We start from the raw sequence: 21,933 nt of genomic DNA, 5'->3' as shown, positions 1-21,933 counted from the left end.
GGAGGATGTAGTCCTTGGAAGCGAGCACGTGTGTGGTGGCGAGGTTGGCAATGGTGTCACAGAACTGGGGGCAGGGGCCAGAAGGCCTGTAGATGAAGGTGCCTCGCAGTGTGGTGTTTTGGTTAGTTCCAATCGGGAAGTGGAGGAGTTCCATGTTGGTCGTGGTGTCTTAGGTGTTGGTGGAGAGGCTCAGGGACTCTTTGTGGATAATGGCAATGCCTCCCCCAGGTCGGTTTGTGCAGTCTTTTCAGATGATCTTGTAGCCATCAGGGATGGCGATGGCAATGTCCGGTGCCTAGGAGTGGTTTAGTCAGGTTTCCGTGAGGAAGGCAACGTCCGGGGATGTTGTGTCGATGAGGTTCCAGAGCTCGATGGCGTGCCTGTAGATGGAGTGCATGTTGATCAGGATGCAGCTGAGGTTGTGTTCTGCTTCGTGGGTCCTCGGGGTGGATTAGAGTTGCGGAGGCTGGTGAATCTGCAGTCACGACAAGTGAAGGGTCCCTTGGTGTCTCTTGGAAATGTGTGGTGGCAAGCGGGGGATCGTCCGATGTTGAGTGCGTGGAGTGTGTTGGGGTTGTAGTGGTGGATGGTGCGGGGCCAGGGTTCCTGGCACTGGGTGCAGTCCAGGCGCGACTGGCTTGCCTTTGGCACGGCGGCGGCACAGCTGCGCAGTGTGCTCTATTTAAGGACTGGGAAGTGGGCGGGGCTGAGGGCGGCGGCAGGTGAAATGGTGGGAAGGGACTCGCTGGGCTGGCGAGGTTCTGAGTGGCTTTTGTGCAGCGCTGGTGCTGCTCTGGCTGGTCCTGGTGGCTGGTCCAGGTGCTGCTGGAAGACATTGTCGCTGGCAGCAGGTAAGCAGAAAACCAGGAAACTCCCTTGGGATTGGATTCCTGAGGCCTACTACGGCGCATGGTACACTCCCCCATTTTCATCATATTTGGCCCTGGGGATGGGCTAGCGGAGGGGGGCTGCACGCCTTCTCCTCTTACATTTTGTCCTCAGGGGATGGGGGTTCCCGGGGTCAAGAAGGCATGGGAGTGTGGCCGCGCAGCCCCTCTTTAATAGTTTATTGTATTTGACCCCAGGAATGTGGTCTCTGGGGCCTATTAAGGCTTGAGGAGGGGGTCAGCATGCCCTCCTCCTCTGTTGCATTGTATTTGGCCTCAGGGAATGGGGTTTAAAGGGTCAATTGAGGGTCAGGCAGGAGGCTGCAGGCCCCCTCCCCTTAATATATATGTTTTGGCCCCAAGGGATGGAGTTACGGGACATGAATGTCCACCCTACGCTGCGCACAACAAAGGCTGGGTGTGGTGTAGAGTTAGTAACCTGCTGGGGGTTTGGCCACAGTGCCTGACTTGCAGCCGGAACCTGCATCCAACACCTCGCAGGCAGCCAGACCAGGCCCTATTGCCAACCCCCTGCTTTGCACGGCCAAAGGTTATGCGCACTGCGGGTTGGGTGCCTCTGTAGGGCTTGCCAAAGGCCATTTGCAGCAGGGGTTTGGCTATACATATGATGATTACATATTGCTTTACGTAAAAAAAAAACCATACAAAGTAACTGGAAAAAAAAAAAAGGTTAAATTAGCGTTATAGTTAGGTGTGGTAAAAAGATTTAAAAAAAAAAAAACATAGAAATACTTAGATGTAGTATGTGAGCTCATAGGCAGTGCATGGCATGGGCACAAGTTATAGTTAGATCTGCTAACTATGACTGGTGAATTTCTGTGTAGTTTCTTTAAGTTCAAAACGTTAATGTTGTCACTGACAGTCACCTAACTACGGTATGCAGATTGTGCTTTTGGTAATTTGGTGTGAGTGGTTTTTGAGATATTACAGAAAAAATAAATTTGCATATCTAGGGCAGTGGATCCTCCCAGACGACTCTGAAAATAAGACCTTGTGCATGAGCTGCACAGCTCTGTTTGGCTGGCAACACTTCCTTGGGACTCTGCTTCTGCTGAATCCCACAAAAAATGTAAAACAATAAGACAAGGTGCCAGCGTAGAATCACCCTGACCTGTTAGCACCATAGCTAAAAAAGACACTTAAAAAACTGAAACACTAACTCATACCACAGTACAAACAATTGTACTCCCACACACATAACTACTCACATACTTATTCATAGGCCCATAAGACTACTGACACACACACACTCACCCAGCCACTAACACAACTCACTCACCCATACATTACTGTCAGCTATTCATACACTTAGACAGCTACTCACACACCAACTCATACACCTCTACAACCACTCACAAAAACAAATAACATTCCCACACAGCCACTAATATACCCACTCACTTACCCATACAAGCAGTCACATACCCACCCACTCAGTTATCTAGTCACAGACACAGCCACTCACTCCGGATACAGACACTTACACACAATGTAACTCACCTGTACAACAAATACCACACCCTGTTACTCACCCATACAGTCACTTACCCAACCTCCCACTCACTCACCGATAGTAACTAACACACTGACTCCCTCATCCGTAAAAGCACTCACACACCCACACACTAATGCAGACACTCACACAACCAGTAACTAACTGATACAGCTACTCACACAACTACTCTCTCCCATAAAGTCACTGACACATCCACACTTAGGCATAAATCCACTGATAAATCCACTCACTCAATCATACACTCAGACTCACCCACCCACTCACTCATTGATACAGTCACAAACACATTCCATCATTCACCCATACAAGCGCACACACACACCCACTGACCTGTACAGCCATTCAGACCCCCGTTACACATCCATTCAACCACTTACATTCACTGGATGATGTCATCAGTGATATCACTGACCATGTTATGAGTGATGTAATATGTAAGGTCCTAAGCAGTGCATTACGGTGGTGCAAGTTATAGTTAGCAGAGGTAAATATAACTGCTGAATTTCACTGGTTTTGTATGTGTGAAATGTGAGCCTAACTATAACAGCCCTCTAACCTTTTGGGTTTTTTCAGTGAATACATATACTTTTTTTTCACTTTAAAAAGCAAAGGTTACAGGGATGTTATAGTTAGGGAATAGAAAAAAAACATAGAAATTCACAAAAAAAAAACAAATGTTACAGGGACGTTATAGTTAGGTTCTGAATTTACTCACACACAACCATAGAAATTCAGCAGTTACAGTTATGGGTAGCTCAGGTACCTATAACGCGTGCTCTAAGGTAACTAACTATAGCTCGCACCCCTGTGATGCACAGTTTTCTCCTCAATAATTTTAATGCAGATGTTACATTGATATTATTTATGATATCAAAGATGTCATGAGTGATATAATATATGGGGTTATTAGCAGTGCATTGCGAAGGCACTATTTACCTTAGGGCACGGCCAACCCCCTATAACCACACCAGCCCCCACCAGGCACGGTCTTTGGCCTTGTGCAGCAGGCTTGGCTGTAGGGGCTGCTGCCAACCCCTTATAACCACTCCAACCCGCAACCTTTGGCAATGCGCAGCTGGGGTTGGCCGCAGGGCCTGGCCTGCATGCATGGCGAGGGTACTAGTTATTGTTACCTTAGGGCACGAGCTACAGTTACTAGGATGCATGAGTATCTGAGTGAATCTGTGAGTGACTGTATGAGTGCCTGAGTGCCTCCATGAGTACCTCAGTGGTGTTTGAGTGAGTGCATGACTCTCTCAATGGGTCCTAGAGTCAGTGCATCAGTCTCTGAGACCATGAGTGCGTGCATGAGTCTCTGAGTGGGTGCGTGAGTGCCTGAGTAGATCTGTGAGTGTATGTGTGAATGGCTGCGTAAGTCTGTGAGTGGAAGCATGAGTTTGTGAGTGGGTGCACAAGTTTCTGAACAGGTCTGTGAGTAGGTGGCTGAGTGGGCCTGTGAGTGGGTGCATGAATGTCTGAGAGTGTCTCTGAGTGCGTACGTCAGTTTCTGAGTGGGTGTGTTGCTGTCTGAGTGATATGTGTGTGTTTATTTATTTATTTTTTAAAGTAGACTTATTTGTGTAGCATTGTGACTGATTTGAGAATCCCAAAGATGGCCAAAAAAAAGTTCTGAACTAATTTCTTCATCCTTTTCACTTAATAATATCACAAAATTGAATGAATAATAGGGTCAGGCAGCCTCTACCGTGACCCCTTCAACTATATTGCAGCCCTGCGGACAGTTTCCTAATGTAGAGAAATGCGACTGCAACTTTCCACTCAGGTTGCGATCAGTCAATCAGTGCCCTTCTATGGTGTGAGGGTATGCAAATCCGCCCTAACTGGAGTTGCGAAGCCTTCGCGCCTCTAGATATACAAATTTAGTTTTCCTTTAATATCTGCAAAACTACTGAACAAATTTACACCAAATAAACAAATGTTTAATCTGTGTACCGAAAGCTACCTTGCTGCCAAATTTTATGTAATTCCATCGAGGGGTTCGGGCTGTAGTCGTGTTCAAAGCTCCTATGAGAATTAACATGGAAAATGTACTTCTTTTGACCCCCCCACCTTTTTCTCAGCCCTCGCTTGACGGATCACCCCAAAACTTCCCATGCACAACAAGTATCTTTGGCACACTTTTTTGGAAAATTTCTTGAAAATTCCTCCATTGGTGCCAAAAATATGGGCAAGTCAAAAAATGCGTTTTCAATTGAAACTAGGTCCTAACTATAACTACTTACTGGCGACTAACAGTAGGTGATATATAGATATTATATAGATATGCCATGACTGTGAAAATAAATGTGGCCCAGTAACACTTTAGAGCAACTGTACAAGTTAAAGTTACACTCATATATTTATTTCTACAACCTAGAGGTCGAGTTTATAACCACAATACTGTCTCACACATTGCACGTAATAATTACTTTACACTTGAAAAGAACTTTCCCAACTTTCTTTTTTTACCATACTGCACACATTTAGCACCACACATCTTGCTTTCTGTTAAGTACCATTTGTTGAAACAATGAAACATGAAAGAAAAACATGGCATAAACTATATATGTTGGTCCATGACGAAACCATGCATGCCAATACCACCATGCATTTACCCCGCGGTCATGACAACGAATGCATCTTTACCACACATTCCTTTACAACAAAAACTTTTACCACTAATATGCCTTTACCATGCATGCCTTTACAACCAAAATTTCATTGTAAAGGCATGATTGATAAAGGCAAATGCGTGGTAAAAGTGTAAGTGGTAAGTAAAATGTGACTCTGTATGTATATGTGTGTGTATATATATATATATATATATATATATATATATATATATATATATATATATATCCCTAAAAAACCCTTACCACTCAAATACCCATACCCACCCTAAACTTCAAAAAACCCATACCTACCCTAAAATTACCCTTGCCACCCAAAAACCCATACCCACTCTAAACCCTAAAATTGGCCTTGGGACCCAAAAACCCATACCCACTCTAAATCTTAACAATTGCCTGGCCTCCCAAAAACCCATACCCACCCTAAAGCCTAAATTTGTCCTTACCTCCCAAAAACCTATAACCACTCTAAACCCTAAAAAAAAAGTTGCCACCCAAAAACCCATACAAACCCTAAAAACCCCTTACACCCCAAAAAAACCATACCCTCCCCAAACCCTAAAATTACCCTTGCCACCCAAAAATCCATAACCACTCTAAACCCTAAAAACTCCCTTTGCCACCAAAAACCCATATCCACCTAAAACCTAAAAATTCACTTGCCACACAAAAATCCATACCCACCCTAAAATCTAAAAATTCCCTTGTCACCCAAAAACAAATACCCACCCTAAAAAAAACACTTACCACGCAAAAATCAATACCCACCTTAAAACGACCTTTCCCTAATACATATATCTATATATATATCTCTATTTACATATATGTGTATGTGTGTGTGTGTGTGTGTGTGTGTATATATACGGTAACTTATCACCGGTAATAAATAGGGTACTGCACACAGCATATTCGTTGTAAAGATATATATATATATATATATATACACACACACACACACACAATTAATATTTTACTGGTAAGTATTAATTGTGTGTGTGTATATCACCGGTAATAAATAGGCTACTGCACACAGCATATTCGTTGTAAAGATTTTACTGGTAAGTATTAATTGTGTGTGTGTATATATATATACATATACACACACACAATTAATACTTACCAGTAAAATCTTTACAACGAATATGCTGTGTGCAGTAGCCTATTTATTACCGGTGATAAGTTATGGGAGGGGCATAATGACTAACTTGAGTCTTCGACTCGTGTGTCTGCCTCCCCCTCTCCCCACTCAGTGATGGTAATATACAGCAAATTACACTCTACTGCATAATATATCCTCTCCTGATTCACTTACATGCACAAGATGACAGTTATCTGCTGTAGTTTCCTAGAAAAGCCTACATGAAGATCCCCTTCTACAGTGAAATATCAGTGAGTCCTATAGAGAAAACACAGGGATTCTTCATTTTGTCTCTTGGTGACCTTTCCACTCCATTGAAGATGGATGGCTAAGAAGGCTAACGAGTGTCCATCGAGGATGCTAGCACGCATGGGGTTTGTCACAGCCTAGAGTGTGCTGTCTGCTTGCCACTTGGAGTCCTATCACCTTACAGCTGACCTACACCTTGGTGTAGTTCCCTCTCTCAATATACCTAAATAGTGAGACCATAAGTCGTCGAATCGAGTTACTCTGCGCTGCTGTACTGGAACAAGCATCACCTGGGGAAGTCATTTGATTATGCTCTGAACAGTTATTCTTTCCATTTCATGCGCTATACCTGATAAAAGAAACTAAAAGACAGAGACATTGTCTAAAGTTAAATACTACATTCAGATAAAACGTATAGAGCACACAGTTTAGTGACTCAAATGTGCCACCCAGAGAAGACGCTACACGTCTGCAAATGGTATGTCCTCATATGTTCTATTCTTTTCCAGATTCCTGGGGTGCAGTTGGCAGCTCGGATGTCCTTGTTCTTCTGCACGGCTTTCCTACCTCCAGTTATGATTGGTACAAGGTGAGGTGGCAAAGCTTTTCGGTTTCTTGTTTTTCTTTTCTGGTGTTTTATATAGCACAGATGTTACGCTGTTGCAGCACAATAAAGTCTTAAACTTTGTGAGATAATAGGCATCTTTTGTTAAATCATGCACCTTTGGTTTGCTGTGTCCTCATTTGTAGTGCCTTTTCACATTTGCAGTTATAACTTCGAGAACTGAGCCCAGCTGCTAAGGACATTCTATTCCCATGTATGTGGAGTCTTGCAACTACATCCTTTTCACTTTTTCTGAATGCTTCCTAAAGGAGCAAACTTATGCATGTCCACCCCTGAACATATCTCTCAGGCCTCCGCCCCTGGTTGCAGTTGATGATGTGTGAGGGCAGAGGTTGAAAGCAGAGTGCACCATGCCTCGAGAACATGGCGACTAGGCCTTTACCTCCCCAGGCTGGGGCACAGTCCATGCACCCTTCACCCCCCACGTCTGTTCTCTTAAACAGGTTAGCAGCTATTGTTTGAACATAAGGTGCCGACATTGGAAACTGCTCCCTCCTTCCTCCTCCTTTCCGAACACCCCCCCCCCCGCTTGCAAATGATTCTCCAGTCTGTAGATACAGATGTGCCTATGAAGGGAGGGCAAGGATGGCGATGAAACAGATTTCAAGTAATAAAGATTACTGGTAAGTAACTGGATCCCCATCCTCCTTTCTCACCCCTTTGCTTACCACAGGAGAGTATGATCACCCCTGTCCCCCTACACAAGCATTAACAAAAGCAAGTTTTGGCTTCTGTACAATTTGAAAGTGGCGATAGGCTTTCTAAAGGCATACTCAACAGGGCACCACTGGCAGTAGCAATGCAGGGCACACATGCGCACATGCACACAGCAGCCATTGCTACCATTATATCATACTACCTTCATCACAGGAGGGTCTGCTGAGGTAGGGAATCCACTAGGCACTTCTCCTCCTTGTCATAACAGCAGAATAAAATGTTCTGACAATAAACAAAACATACATGCAGCAGTAAAAATACTTATCCATCATTATCATCAGACACGTTAGATGAATACCCCTTCTATTTTGTTTTTGCACTGACAGCATAGCAGTCCTTTATCTGTGTCTGTTTGATAGATCAAGCGTCCCTACCTCCCCTGTCCCCCCGGGGAGTGTAGTCTTACTTCCTGTCCAGACCAGTGTTCCAGTAGCACTGACCCAAACTGCAATCACAATATGCCCCTCATCCTACAGGCACTTACAACTCTACATTGCAGATGGAGTACCCGTGCTGGCAATGCCATAACTGAGGCCGGTCATGAAGCAATCAATTTCTTGTGTACTAAGGAGGGTATATTCATACTCCAGAAGTTGGGAGAAGAGTTCATAAGATTCCCTTGAAAGCTGTTTCATTTCTGTAGCTTGCTCCTTGGTCTGGTGAGGTGTCCTTCTCCACCTGTACTCGCAGGTAGGGAGAGTACCAGTGACACAGTGCTGCTCAACCTGTAGTTATCCATCACTGTGGTCACCCCATAACTGTAGCCAGTCTCCTGGCAGCAAGAACCCTTGAAATAGCTGAAAATCAACTTCATAGAAAGGTAAACGGTTGCGGTAGTATCTAAAGCAGAGTCCTTTTTGAAAAACGTATTAGCAGCTAGTTTGATAGTGAAAATTGGATGGTTCCCTGTTGTTGAAGGCTGAGGAGTCATGTATATCGTTTATTTAGCAGTGTAGTGAACAATGTGGGAGCAAAAAACCATACCCCCAAATCCAGAAAATGTCCAAATTCAAATTATTTAAAATTCACCCTATACAGGTCTCCCACAAATTGAAATTTGCACAAAAAAACCCTCTCACAACCATCAGTTTGGAAGACTAACAAATATAAGCAATAGTGGCCATTCAATAATTGAGTTCTGGATTAAAAGAAAGTTAAACCATTTTTTTGATTTTTTTATATTTAAGCAATACAGATTAAATGCCTTGAAAGCTTCAATGTGGAGTTATATAGGGTAGTCAAATTCAGAAACTATTCCGAGTACTAATGAGCATCAAAAATCAAACAGAACTCGGGTAGCATCCCTAGTAGAACAGGAAAGTCTTCTGAAAAATCTTACAAAAATATTCTGACTAACCCCCAAAATCTAGGGGTTCTTATGCCACATTTATTGGATAACAAATCAGTAAATAAGCAGAATCATCACGATGTGAGCAAAAGTATAAATGCTTTGGCAAATCAGACTAATAAGCGTCACCATCCTCTATACTAAAATTTGAGAAAATATGAAAAAATTACCTATGAATCTTCACGCAAATATACAGGACCAATTTTCATAATGGAACTACAGCGGAGGGACCTTGAGTTTGAAACAAATCAGGAACAAGGAAAAGTTCATCCAAAGTTATGTATTCATAATTGTGGAAAGAAATCATTACATCAACTTTACTTTGCTCAGCGGATCTTGTGGGGAGAAAGTAAGCGAGTGGGGGAGACAAGAGTGAGTGACAGAAACATCATTGATCTTGTTCAAGATGGCGTTTTCAGTAAAATATGACCTAGTTAAATACACTAATATACATATTTCTATACATCATAATAAACTTGTTTCATCTAAAAAAAATGCTAACTCATCATATACATTTAGATTCTTGTGTGAAAAGGCATTATCACTCACAAATATTGCTTCATAAAAATATAAAACTAAGAAGCCTGAGAAAACTACTTAACTGTGCAAAAGTCCATTGTGCATGAAGGCTGTCAGAGCCTTTTGGGTGCATTAGTAAGCACTGGGCTGATAACAGAGAAGGACGCCCCAGTCAATTACTGGTAATCTGCATTGCTCAAAGTACGTTTCATCAACATACATGCCCTTTCCCCACAGGCACAACCTTTTTTATCCATACTGGTGAATGCTCTGTCACCACACCATGCTGGGGCATTCGGGGAAGTAAATTTTCCTTATGGAGGACCCTGACCTTGCCGGGAGAGCAGACCAGACTCTCCGTACCCTAGCGGCTACCTGTCTGATACTAGACCAGGCCCAAGCCACCAGTTGGTGTGGTAGATTCCCATGGGTCACCCTAGTCCTCAATATTGTGCACAGCAGAGAAGAGTCAGAAGAAATTACCTTTTGTTTAAGATTTCACTAACTCCATGAATTTTCAGAATGTTGTCACTTTTTTACCTTAAAATGAAGAGAACGTGTTTTCATCACACAAAAAGTATTAAAGCATCACTGGATTTTCCTTTGGATATTAATTAGTGTTTGAAAGAGTGACACAGTACTAATAACACAAAGGAAAGGCTATGGTGAGATATATATATATATATATATATATATATATATATTACGTTGCCTATACCAAAAGTCTTTGCTGAAAAACTAAGTACATTGAAATTAGATACCATAACTTTGGACTGCAGTTTTTTTTTGTTTTTTAACTGCTTAGCTTTCTGTCCGATTGTTTTTTTTTTTTTTTTAAGCTATGATAAGCTTTCTTGGCGATGAAACATGGCTTTGTGTTACAAAAACGTATGGAATTTATACTTAAATGTAGAATTAAGTGCATATGCACTTCCACTACATCCTCTGCCAGCCTTGTAGCCTGAGTTAGCATTTGGCGGATGGGTCATTCTGATAAGTTACCAGTTTGAATCCCCAGAGGTTTTTCTTCTTACCATAGTCAATAAATTAATTATCCTTGAATTGTAAAGTAGTACATCCATTATCACTGAATTGAGGAATAGTACCTATACCCTGTCATTTAAAACAAAATTAAATGGCAAACATCTGTAGTAGTGCGAATTATATAAAACCATGTCTATTAATAGAAGTATTATTATAAAGTTAGGAGGTTTAAATCAAAATCTCTGTCTTTTCTTTCACAGATTTGGGAGGGGCTGACACAGAGATTTCACAGAGTTATAGCCCTAGATTTCCTGGGCTTTGGATTCAGTGACAAACCGGTAAATAGCTTGGAGCTACTGTACTTCAGATCAGCAGTACTCACGCCATTATTTTGGAAGTAAATTTGTGTTTTGCTCTCCATTCCTATTTTTGGTCAGTACTATGACAAATTAAAATGACATGCACTGAATGATTATTCCTGAAGTCACAAAGCGGTACAGCTTAAGATGAAAACGTGCATTCAAGTCTTTTTGTACAGTAAATGTTCCAAAATCTGATATACATGACATTAATTGAATTGTTTCTATTATTTTACTGGTTGAATTGCACATAAGTATAATGTGAACATTTAATTGTCCGAGTTCGGGAGATTAGGCTTTCCCTGTGGTCGTATTGGTGTGGAGAGCAGATGGCCTTCCAATAGCTACATTAGCGCCACATGGTTGTGTACTTTACTTAATTGGGTTAATCTGAGATTTTAAAGGAGTGGGATACCATTGTTTTTACTGGCGGGAGAAGCTGTTGGCGCTAACTGGTTAAGTTGTGTTGAAAAATCCAGGTTTAATTTTTAATTAACTTAACTGGTCATTGAGTCGTCCTCTAACAATGACTTTATGGCAGTTTCTCTGAGCATGTCTGACTCTACTCATTACAGTAGCTTTGAAAGATCTGCTTGGCATATTTTCTTATATCATACAGGAAGCCTTTTACGCAGTGTCTTTTTGGGGTTTAGAGGTAATGAACATTGAATCAGCACTGAATGTGGGAGTTCTCAGAAACTGAAAAGTTGAAGTGATTGGAGATGCTTACGGAACAGCATCTATGAGTGATATTGTAGCTGCAAAAACGATTAATATACTATTGAAAAGTATGGCTTTAGATGTTCTAGTTAATAATAAATCTTTTATTGCTTTTGCTAAGCAATTAAATCCTACTATTTTACCTAGGGAATTTAATGTCTTAGGTTGCCTGTCAGGGAAAATGGTGGAAAATGTATCTGTGGTGCACATTTTTGCATATAATGCAATGCATTTTAATCAGGTATGTCCTTTGCCACTTATATTAAGCAACCAATATTTTGCGACTGCTGTTACTACACCATGAACCCTTCAGTGGAAGTTAGTAATTGAGCAGTGATTAAATTAGGAATATAAAGATGTTGCAGTGCGATTTGCTAATCTCCTTAAATTAATCAAAAAGATGTACGTAATAAAGTACATTTACTCATTGTTGCTCTTTTTTTTTATTAATGAGTCACTTGTGTTGGTGAATGTTTAAACAGCATGTAGGCTACATAAACATTTTTATATTGTGTTGTTGATAATAATAATCACAGTAATATTAATGCTATGAAAAGTGTGCATCTGGGTATAACCAAGCAATGAAAACACCTGTGTCTAACTTATTTATGAGCACGTCCTCAAAGTAAAATTGTGATTGAATTAATTCTGTACTTAATTGGTTTCTAGCAAGCAGCCTGAGTTAGTAAAAAATTGTTTGTGGGATGCAGCTTTTTTTTTCAAGTATTTCTTTTATTTTTACAAATGCTTTTGCTTTTCAGAGGCTCCATCGCTATTCGATTTTTGAACAGGCAAGCATTGTGGAAGCACTGTTGAGCCATCTGGGCCTTCAGAACCAGAAAGTCAATCTTCTGTCCCATGACTACGGGGATACGGTTGCCCAGGAGCTTCTGTACAGGTTGTTACTGGAATTGAAAAGATTGCTGCAGGTCACGCCTCAGTACTATTTCTTCCTTAAGGCTATCCTACGCTCCCTCTCTATAGCTTAAAGATTTACTTTGGCAGTTGAATTGATAAAATATGGACATTAACTTATTTTGTTTTATTTCTTTTAAAAGTTCAGTGATATTGTCCATCAGGAATATAAAGCAGGCAGGGCAGTGATGAGGATATAAATGTCTTAGTGTGGAGAGTGAGATTGGGGGAGGACGACAGATGTTAATTATCTTACTTGTCCATAGTTGTCGGGCCCATATATACAGATTCGGCAATTAACTGGAGAGCAGTGACCCTAAATTAAACTAGGGGGTGTATACATGCATTCTGCAAACGTTCAACAGTTAGGTTGTGCTGTATAAATACCCAAATAGACTACACATAGTGTAGTATTTATACTACACGCTGTATAAATACCCAAATAGAGTAGAATATACAGTATTTTCTAGACCAACTTTGTTGACATATTTGTCTTACAAGATCAAGCTGTTCTGCTGGGCTTTGACCCTGGTCCATAACTCAGGGGATGTCAGTTAACATCCATTATTGCCCCCAGCAGAGAGAAGTATTGCTTAAATAAAATATAGAACTGACTGGTGCCTAGCCTTCCTTTGCATACCTCAACTGCACTGTCATAATTGCTCAGCTACACAGTAATTTACAGACCTGCATTATTTTCTTCAAAAGAAACAGACATTTCTTCTAGGTTCTTTAGTTTTCTGATGCCTGTCGTCAGGCCCAGTGCCTACCTTAACTACAGCTTTTATGTGGTTATGATCTTTCGTTGTCATCCATTTTTCTCCACTCATTGGAGCATTTATGGTGCTCTGTGGTATATCAGTTTTACAGATTACAGTATGATTCATTACAGGTTCACATACAGCGCCCATCCTGTCATCTAGTGCTGGATAAAAACAAAGTCTTGATTTTTGCAGTTTTGCATTTTGCACTTTGAGAATGTGATTGTGTTATGAGACACCTCTATGATTTGGACCCATGCCTCACTCCTCAGCATAATTCTTACGAGGAGGTAAAAACAATTGGGATGGTTGGCACAATGAGGGAGAAAAGTTTTCCACTGAGAAACACGGTGGACTTCTCATCATGCTCAAAATCACTTTTTTAATGTGAATGGAACAACTTTTGGGGTTTTGCCCTGATTGCATCTGTTGGTTTCCTTGAATTGAATGCCATCAAGATTGTAAATGATGGGTCTCCATCATGGAGTTTTGTCATTATCATAAACAGTAGAATTTCTCACTGCATATGCATAAACAAATTGAAAATATATAGATTTTCTTTTTGAAGCTATTTTTGTTAAGAAAATGTTTACTGAACGCAACATTTTCTTTCTTTTACTTTAAACACAGTTAATCTAACCACATAGGCCTCTATCAAAGTCCTCTTGACTGAAAATACAACTTTTCACTTTAAACAAGAAAAGTCAAAGCAAGGATGAGGCTCTATAGTTTGCAATTTGACACTGCAGCATTTAAGGTTTCCAGGAGCTGCACAGGATGAACAGCTGAGTTGCTCGGTTTCTATAAGAACTCAAACCAACCTATGCTCCTCATTCAGTGGGAGGAGGCATAAATGTGTATTAATATAAAATACCAATGGTGGAGAACTCGCATTTCAATGATCAGGTAGCTCATAGGGCTTCTGTTTGCACCAGAGGTAGCACTGATGCCTTGAGCAACCCAGATCAGGGCTACAGCTCTGGAGGTGACAGCATGTGGGGCGCCCTAACTGGTATTTTTGCACTCTATAAATAACCAATATATTCCCGTTCCTCTGCCGCTTCTTTCCCTGCCATATCTCCCGCCATACAGCCTCTATAGATGTGGCAGTTAATCCCTTGCCCTGAAAGAGAGGCAGCTAGTCCACTACCAGGAGTGGCTCTGTTTTTGCTGCAGGTGACTTTGCATCTCTTGGCACCACCCTCCCTGCCTTGTTCAGTGGATGGATGAGGAAAAGGAGCCCGCCTGCTGCTTCTTAAAGTTTGTAAGATTTCAGGAGAGGTAAAATCATGGGGCACCATACTGGAATTGGGTTTAGAGGCTTTGGATTCGAGAAACTTGCAAATTATATTCCCTTTCTCTTTCCGAGCACTTAGTTTTAGTTCACTTGTTTGCTTGTTTACTGTTTTGCCTGTGATTCTTAAGTGCTCCTGTTTTTTATACCTTTGCTCATGTTTTTATTTTTTTCTACAACAATATAACTGCACGGTAATGCATGCTGCACAGGAATAGGCACATGTGGCAAGTCTCACTTTGAACAGCGCTTGTTAAACATCCTAGTTATATTTCTGTTACCCACCTTCTGTTATTTCGTTTCTTTTCATGTTGTCATTGCGTTAACATCTTTGCATTAATATCTTGCTGGTATCTGTACTGTTACCCCTTATGAACAGCCAGCAGCCTGTTATTTTGAAAGAGGTGGTAAGGGGGAGATCCATATCCTCCTCTAGTGCTTTCTGGGTAACTTGCCATTGCAAGGGACAGTCACTTGTGTCCAGAAGCGAAAGTTAATAACAGAGCTGGGACCATCCGGAAACACACAAGAGTTGTTTCCTCCTAAATGCACCATTTCTCGAGCCGTATGCCCGTTTTCTAACCCAACCTTCTCCACTTGGACAGGCTGGCCTCCAGTAGTTTGCTTGAAAATGGCTCTGAAAGAAATGAGATGGCTTTTTGTAGGAGTCAATGGAAGAGGAGTTTTGCATCTTAATGCACAACCATTGTGCACCATAGAGAAATATTTTAACGGATGACCAAAAAGAGAGGGAGAAGGGAGGTGCACATTAATGTGGACAAGTGTCAGTTCTTTTAAATGTCGTGGAGATCCTGGGAGGACAGTTAAAACTGCCTACGGGTGATACCCCAGTCTTACTTAATTAAGGGTACCTTTGGCAGGTTAAAAATATAGACAATGCACCACATTTAAATGAAAGAACCGTTGCTTGTTAATGTCAACGTGCTTCCTCCATAAAGAGGGTGGAGCTCACCCAGTGAATGTGTCCACACTGGGTAAGAACCCGATGAGAATCATGGCACACAGGCTTGTGCGGGCCGAGGGCCTGTAAAGACAAGGAATTCATTCACCGGCCCTAAAGGTTGGAAATAGGTATATAGTACTCCTGTTTTGGAGCTGTAGGCATCCTTGTTCCCAAAATGGGTAGGATATACTGTGTACAGTTGGGCCTTACTGGAGCCATTGCTGGAGTTTTCACTAAGCCCAAATGGTAAATTGCATGACTCGTTCTGTGTATCTCTGCTAATGAAGAATGAGAGTTCATGACCTCCAGATTACCATCTGTTCCTAACTGGACTGGGGGTTTGCAGGTAGTTGCCTACCTTAAGTGTTGCACTCTGCACCTAACATGTCTAGTTTAATGTGCTCTGGGTTCCCGCAGATTGGCGAAATAGTCAAGGCCCGATTCACCAATACTGCGGAGCCTCCACCACAACTGCGGAGGCTCTTTGTGATTCGGGCCCTCAGTGTTTGAATTCAATACATATTCTTTTGATGGAGAGTTATCATTACACATAACTTAATTTTGTGATTAAATTAGATTCATGCTTGAGGAAAGTAACAGTATAAAGAATTAAATATTCAATTTCTGCTTTTCCATTGTCTCGTCTATTTGTTAACATATCAATTCTTTGTTTAGGTTTGACTACAATAGGACAGGACACCTTGTTATAAACAGTCTCTGCTTATCTAATGGAGGTAACCGTGCATGTTTATAGTAACCATATTTAAACGTTTTATATATTGTTGTTGAAAAATCTTATTTTGAAATAATCTTTTGTCTCTAATCTGTAAAAGTGGACACGTGATGAAATGAAATACACACATTGCTTAATTGTTCCTGTTGAGACACAAATACATGGTTGTCAAGGCATAAATTCATACTATGCATCTTTTCTATGTAAAATACTACCTTGCTCGCTTGCTTGAATACTTCAAAACCTTTGTTTAACCCTTGCAAGCATGATGTGGAGATCAAGTAATGCCGACTAGACATGCTTGTTTAGCCTCGTGAAAATGGGCAACACAAGATAATTCCTGAGAGTTGGGAAAGGGGAAAACTCTTCAGCCTTCACTTTAAAAAGTATAACAGTATATCTAATATCTTAAGAGATTCCTAATTCGGTTAATGACTACTGACCATTAGAAAATTAAGAAAGGACTCCGTATATCATCCTCTTCATCCTGTGTCCTTATGCTTACATTTACAATAGATTATGTGGTATTATTTACAGATGTGTTATCTGCCTCATATATTCACCAGTATCTACAGTCAAGGTATCAAACGGGTCAATATTCAGTACTGTATTTGTTTTGGAGACCTGACCATGGAACAACTAACACCTAATGTAGCATGAGTTAAAGCTTCCTTTAACTGCTTGTTCTAAAGTGCTTAGAAAGGAGATCAACCACTCCAAACTATGGAATTATTTGGGGAAATGAGAGAACCTGGGGAGATTTCAGATAGAGAACACTCACCTTTTCCTAAGATGCCAGTGCTCTGTGATGATTAGATGTGACCCACAGAATGTAAGTTACATGATTACCTCAGTTGTGATGTAAGCAGCTGTTCTGGAGGTCTTGAGTAGAGCTGTGCCTAAAGAACACCTCCAAACCAATCTAATTATTAATTTCTACCAAATAAATTCCACACCTAACAGATTGGATTCTCTTCCCACTGTTCCATGCTTAGCAATTAAAGAAGAAGCCTGACAGGCTAGATATTTCATTTAAAAGAGAGGTGGGATGAGATTACATTTCGTCCCTCTAACCTGTGACAAGATGTTTACCATCTAGTATTGCTGTATGAGAAAGTGCCTTTGACAAAGAGTTTTAGAATGGCACAGCCCCTTCTATCTATATCTATCTATCTAGACTTCTGCCTATCTAGACAGATCTATAGATAAAAGAGGCTTCCTTTATATTGTGGGAGGAGGTTATAGTTAAGATTCCCAGGTTTATGAATTCCTCTAATTTTTGCTTGCTGATAACTTTGCCTCCATGCGACTATTCTCCACAAAACTTTCCACACCTATAGATGTTTCTACATTGGCTGATGATGGATTGTTTCCTGGTGATTTGTCAAGGGGGGCCCCAAAAGGCATTTCCCCCAATGCATTTTCCATAGACTTTGTACTCGCACGTCAAGGTCAAACAGCCAGTTGGATTTCCATGAAATGTAGCAGGATTATAGATTATGGAGTACAGATGATCCTTTTTGGTTGTACAGGTAAGTATTTTTAAAATTATGAGACATTTTAACTTGGTGATATCTATGGCCGCTGTAGTTTCGTGAAATTTTGCAGTATTTCGTGAAAGTACTGGGTTCATAATGGTACAAGGCATTATGGGCCAGATGTATCATCACGGCCCTTTGCGAATCGGAAATTGCGATTTTTAAGAAATTGCGATTTCCGACTCGCAAAGTGCCATGTATCACATTTGCGATTCGGTAATAGCGATCTCTTAAAAATCGCAAATGCTATTACCAAATCGCAAATTGCGATACCGGCCCCATTCGCAGCTATGGGCCTGTTGGCCCATAGCTGCGAATTATTTGCATTTCCAAAATTGCGATTTCTGAACCAGGCCCCCTCTGCTGCACCCCAAAATCATTTTTTGCAACATGTAAGGTACACACATGCCAAAAGGACACGTGTGCTTTGCATGTTCAATTTAAAAATGTAGTTGAACTGCATTTTAAAATTTTGCACCAGGTTACCACCTGGTTGCATATCATGGTATTTTGCATGTGCAAAATGCCATTCTGTGAAAAATCACAGTTTGCGATTTTTTTGCAGCATATCCAGGTCGCAACGCAAGAAATAGCAATTTTAGCGATTTCTACTTTGTGGTCTGCGAATGTCTTTCGTGCATTGCAGACCACTTTTTTGTACTCTCAAACGGCCGAATTTAGCGATTCGCACCGTTTGCGAGTGCAAAATATTTTCATACATCTGGCCCTATGTGATTTGCTAATGACTACCTTTAAAAAAGTTAAAGGCAGCCATGTTGTTTTAAATACACTTTGGCCGTTTTTTGGGTTAGGGCCTTCTATATAGGTAAGTATTTTGAAATATTTTTCTCTACCTTTTAACACTTTATTATTTAAAAAGTATGTACATTTTTCTACATTAAAAAATGTACGGACTATGGCGGTACTTCCAAGGACGTACTGCAATACTTAAAATAAAATATATGTGAAAAATTAAACAGTTTTTCACAAATATAATGCACTTGCCTGTATTTTCAATATTTTACATATTTAAATATTTAATAGTCTACATAGTAACGCAGTAATACCTGCAAATTACTTTGCTTCTTAAAATTTAAAACAAGAACTATTACATTTGTTAAAAAAAATCATAACTACACTATGGTACACAATAATAAGTCCAGTAATATAGTGTATTTTTAAATGTTATATATATATATATATATATATATATATATATATATATATATATATATATATATCCATCCATCCATCCATCCAATAAAAAAACAGAGCCGCAGCGTCATGGCCGTCGCGCGGCAGACGGAGACAGGGTCGCGACCCCCAATAGCTTCCAACAGAATATCCACAACGATCGGGGCCAAGTGTAACAGCGCTCCGTGCGTTAAAGAAAAGTCTCCATCACTCCAGAGAGTCGTAATGCAGGCATTTAATGGCGAAAAAACCCAACGTGTTTCGGAAATGTAAAATTTCCTTGTTCACAGGCCGTGAAATGGAGGTTGTTTCAGAGGATGTATTTGTTGTATTAAGTTGGACTAATGGGTGGAGACAGTCATACACATGGAAATGTGGGGACGGACAACTGTTCTTTATTCATGACAGCCTCTCATCAAAGGCTTGAAATGTATTCTGTTTAGGCAGAGGAGGCCTTTGTGGATTTGCTGGCAGATATTGAAACTCCAGACGGATTTCTTTCCTATACGGCCTGCGGTGATTAATGATCCTGACCTTTGCTTCTCTGGTTGTACTGGAAGCCCACATCCAGATACTTCTAAACATTTGTAAGGCTGGTTGAAGTACAAAAAGCCTACCTTTTCACAAAGCCATTTCAGGGACAGAAAGTTGTTTGAGGAGTAGATTGTCCACAGGTTGTTCAGAAGTTAAGCCCATGCACATCTTTGTAGGGAAGAGCACACAGCAAACAAAAGAAAACAGTCCTTTTTTTGTTTACTATCTCAGACAGTCTCCCCGTCCAACAGAGGCAGGTCAGATCTTAAGGGGTGGGCCATCTAGATGTCTAACCATCTCCAGCACCTCTCCTGATAATGACATGCATTTCCAAATAGTTGTGTGGAGGGAGAGCCAGACCTATCGGAGCTGGAATTGCACTGAAGTTTATTTTTCCATTTTTTGTAGTAACATGTGTAAGACTGCATTTGATTCCCATCATATGCTGACTTACAAGACTAAACATGTATAACAGAAATACAAACATGAGGAGCATGCAGTGGCGGCTTCATTTCGCTAACCAAGATGGTGTAGTTGATCTTTCAATCCAAGTTCCACTAGTGCTTCTGATTGGCAACAATCCAATGGTTGGAGGTGTGACTGTGCTGATGATCAAGAACTTCACTGAAGAATTATTTGATCTCCCTGCCACCTCGTCCACTCTACATAACCATGCCACTCTCTTGGGTGACATAACCTCCCAGACAGCAAACATTAAAAAACACAAGAGGCGACCTCCTCAACTTCACCTTGTTTCCTCAACAGTAGACTGAACACTTCCCCATCTTGAACTCCTTTCTCAGAGTCACACCAACAAACCAAGGTTAACCCAAAAAAGAAGATCAGACATTCAGATCCTTCAAAGACTGCTCCATAAAAAAATAATGCTTGGACTTGTCTCCCACGTCCGACACCAACAATCTTAGAACAACTCCAACACTTTTTGGGAAAATTATTTGAGCATCCACGCCCCAATTAAAGCACACATGTGTAAGCCAAATCCTTCAGGACCCTGGCACTCTAAAGACCTTGCTGACAATTAACAGTCCATTCACAGACAGGAAAGAAAATACTTTTAAACCTGAACTCCAGTTGACCTCGTGATACTGAATAACCTCCCCGCAACATGCTGACAGCTCATCACAAAACAAAGTACTATACCAGCACCATCAGCGAAGCCACCAACAGAGGCAGACTGTTTTTCAAGATTATCAGGCATTGTTCTCCCCCCCCACCTGCCAACCTCGCTAGACCCACCTATCCCTCACTCTGCAGAAAAGTGCCAACAACCTGTTCTTCAGTGAAAAAATAGACGATCGGGCAGCAACACCAAGCCTGCTTTATCTCCTATGCTCACCCCTTCCCCTAAAATTACACAATGGTCATCCGTCAAAGCCCTGTCTCTTGCAGATCTCACTCATGCACTCCACTGCCTCAAAGCCACTTCTTACGAAGATACTGTCTTGCCCCTGTCCTTCATCAAGCTGTTTCTGGGTATGCTCTCTAATCCCTACTCACTATTGTCAGTGCATCCCTCACTTAGGGCATGTTCCCAGAAGCTCTTAAGACAAGCCAAATCAGATTGTCTCACTCCTAAAAAAATAAAAAAATAAAAATAAAAGCAACAAAAAAACTACACTAGACCGTGATGACCTTGCCAGCGCCTAAGCCTTTGCTAACTTACCATTCATTGACAAGATCATTGAAAAAGCAGTCTCTCTTCAACTCCAAGATCACATTAATGCTAACCAGCTCCTGCCCGAATATCAGCCTGGCTTTGGATCACCCTGCAGTGTGGAGACTGCTACCTTACATATCCTAGAAAATGCTCTCCTGACCACAGATAAAGATGACCCCTGCCTCCTGATATTGCTGTACCTTTCAACTGCTTTCAACACAGATAACCATCCCACCCTCCCATGCACCCTGGAGTCTCAGATGGGATTCCCCAGCAGTGTTCACTCGTTCTCCACCTATCTCTTCATTCAGCACCAAATTGTTCACCTAGGCACTTCCAGGTCTTATCATCTCCAGCGTTTCCCAGGGTTCCATACTGCCCCTGTCATGTTCAACCTGGAGTTGTTTAGTGCTCTACTCACACACAACTGGATCAGGAATCATTCTTATGCCAATAACCCACTATTCTATTTGAAAGTCTCCTTTGCTTCATGCATCCAACTTCTCAATCATTGGCTGCATATCATCCAGACCTGGGTGTCCAGCACCTACCTGAAGCTCAACCCATCCAAAACAGAATTCCTGTTATCTGCCAAAAACAACAAACAAA

At 41.2% G+C, this 21,933-nt stretch overlaps 1 protein-coding gene across 5 annotated transcripts in view; it reads left to right on the top strand.

Annotated features, from left to right (window-relative positions):
- MEST (mesoderm specific transcript) overlaps nucleotides 1-21,933 on the top strand; it is a 242,924-nt gene that overhangs the window by 71,850 nt on the left and 149,141 nt on the right. For all 5 annotated transcript variants that reach the window (XM_069229322.1, XM_069229323.1, XM_069229324.1 and 2 more), the window contains 4 exons: nucleotides 6,951-7,030; nucleotides 10,895-10,972; nucleotides 12,475-12,611; nucleotides 16,323-16,381. In XM_069229322.1, coding sequence (XP_069085423.1) covers nucleotides 6,951-7,030; nucleotides 10,895-10,972; nucleotides 12,475-12,611; nucleotides 16,323-16,381 — 354 coding nt within the window. The remainder of the gene's footprint in view (nucleotides 1-6,950; nucleotides 7,031-10,894; nucleotides 10,973-12,474; nucleotides 12,612-16,322; nucleotides 16,382-21,933) is intronic.

The sequence above is a fragment of the Pleurodeles waltl genome, chromosome 4_1 (assembly GCF_031143425.1).
Source record: "Pleurodeles waltl isolate 20211129_DDA chromosome 4_1, aPleWal1.hap1.20221129, whole genome shotgun sequence".
NCBI lineage: Eukaryota > Metazoa > Chordata > Amphibia > Caudata > Salamandridae > Pleurodeles > Pleurodeles waltl.
The sequence above is the reverse complement of the archived record's forward strand: the minus strand, read 5'-3'. Positions and strand labels throughout refer to the sequence as shown.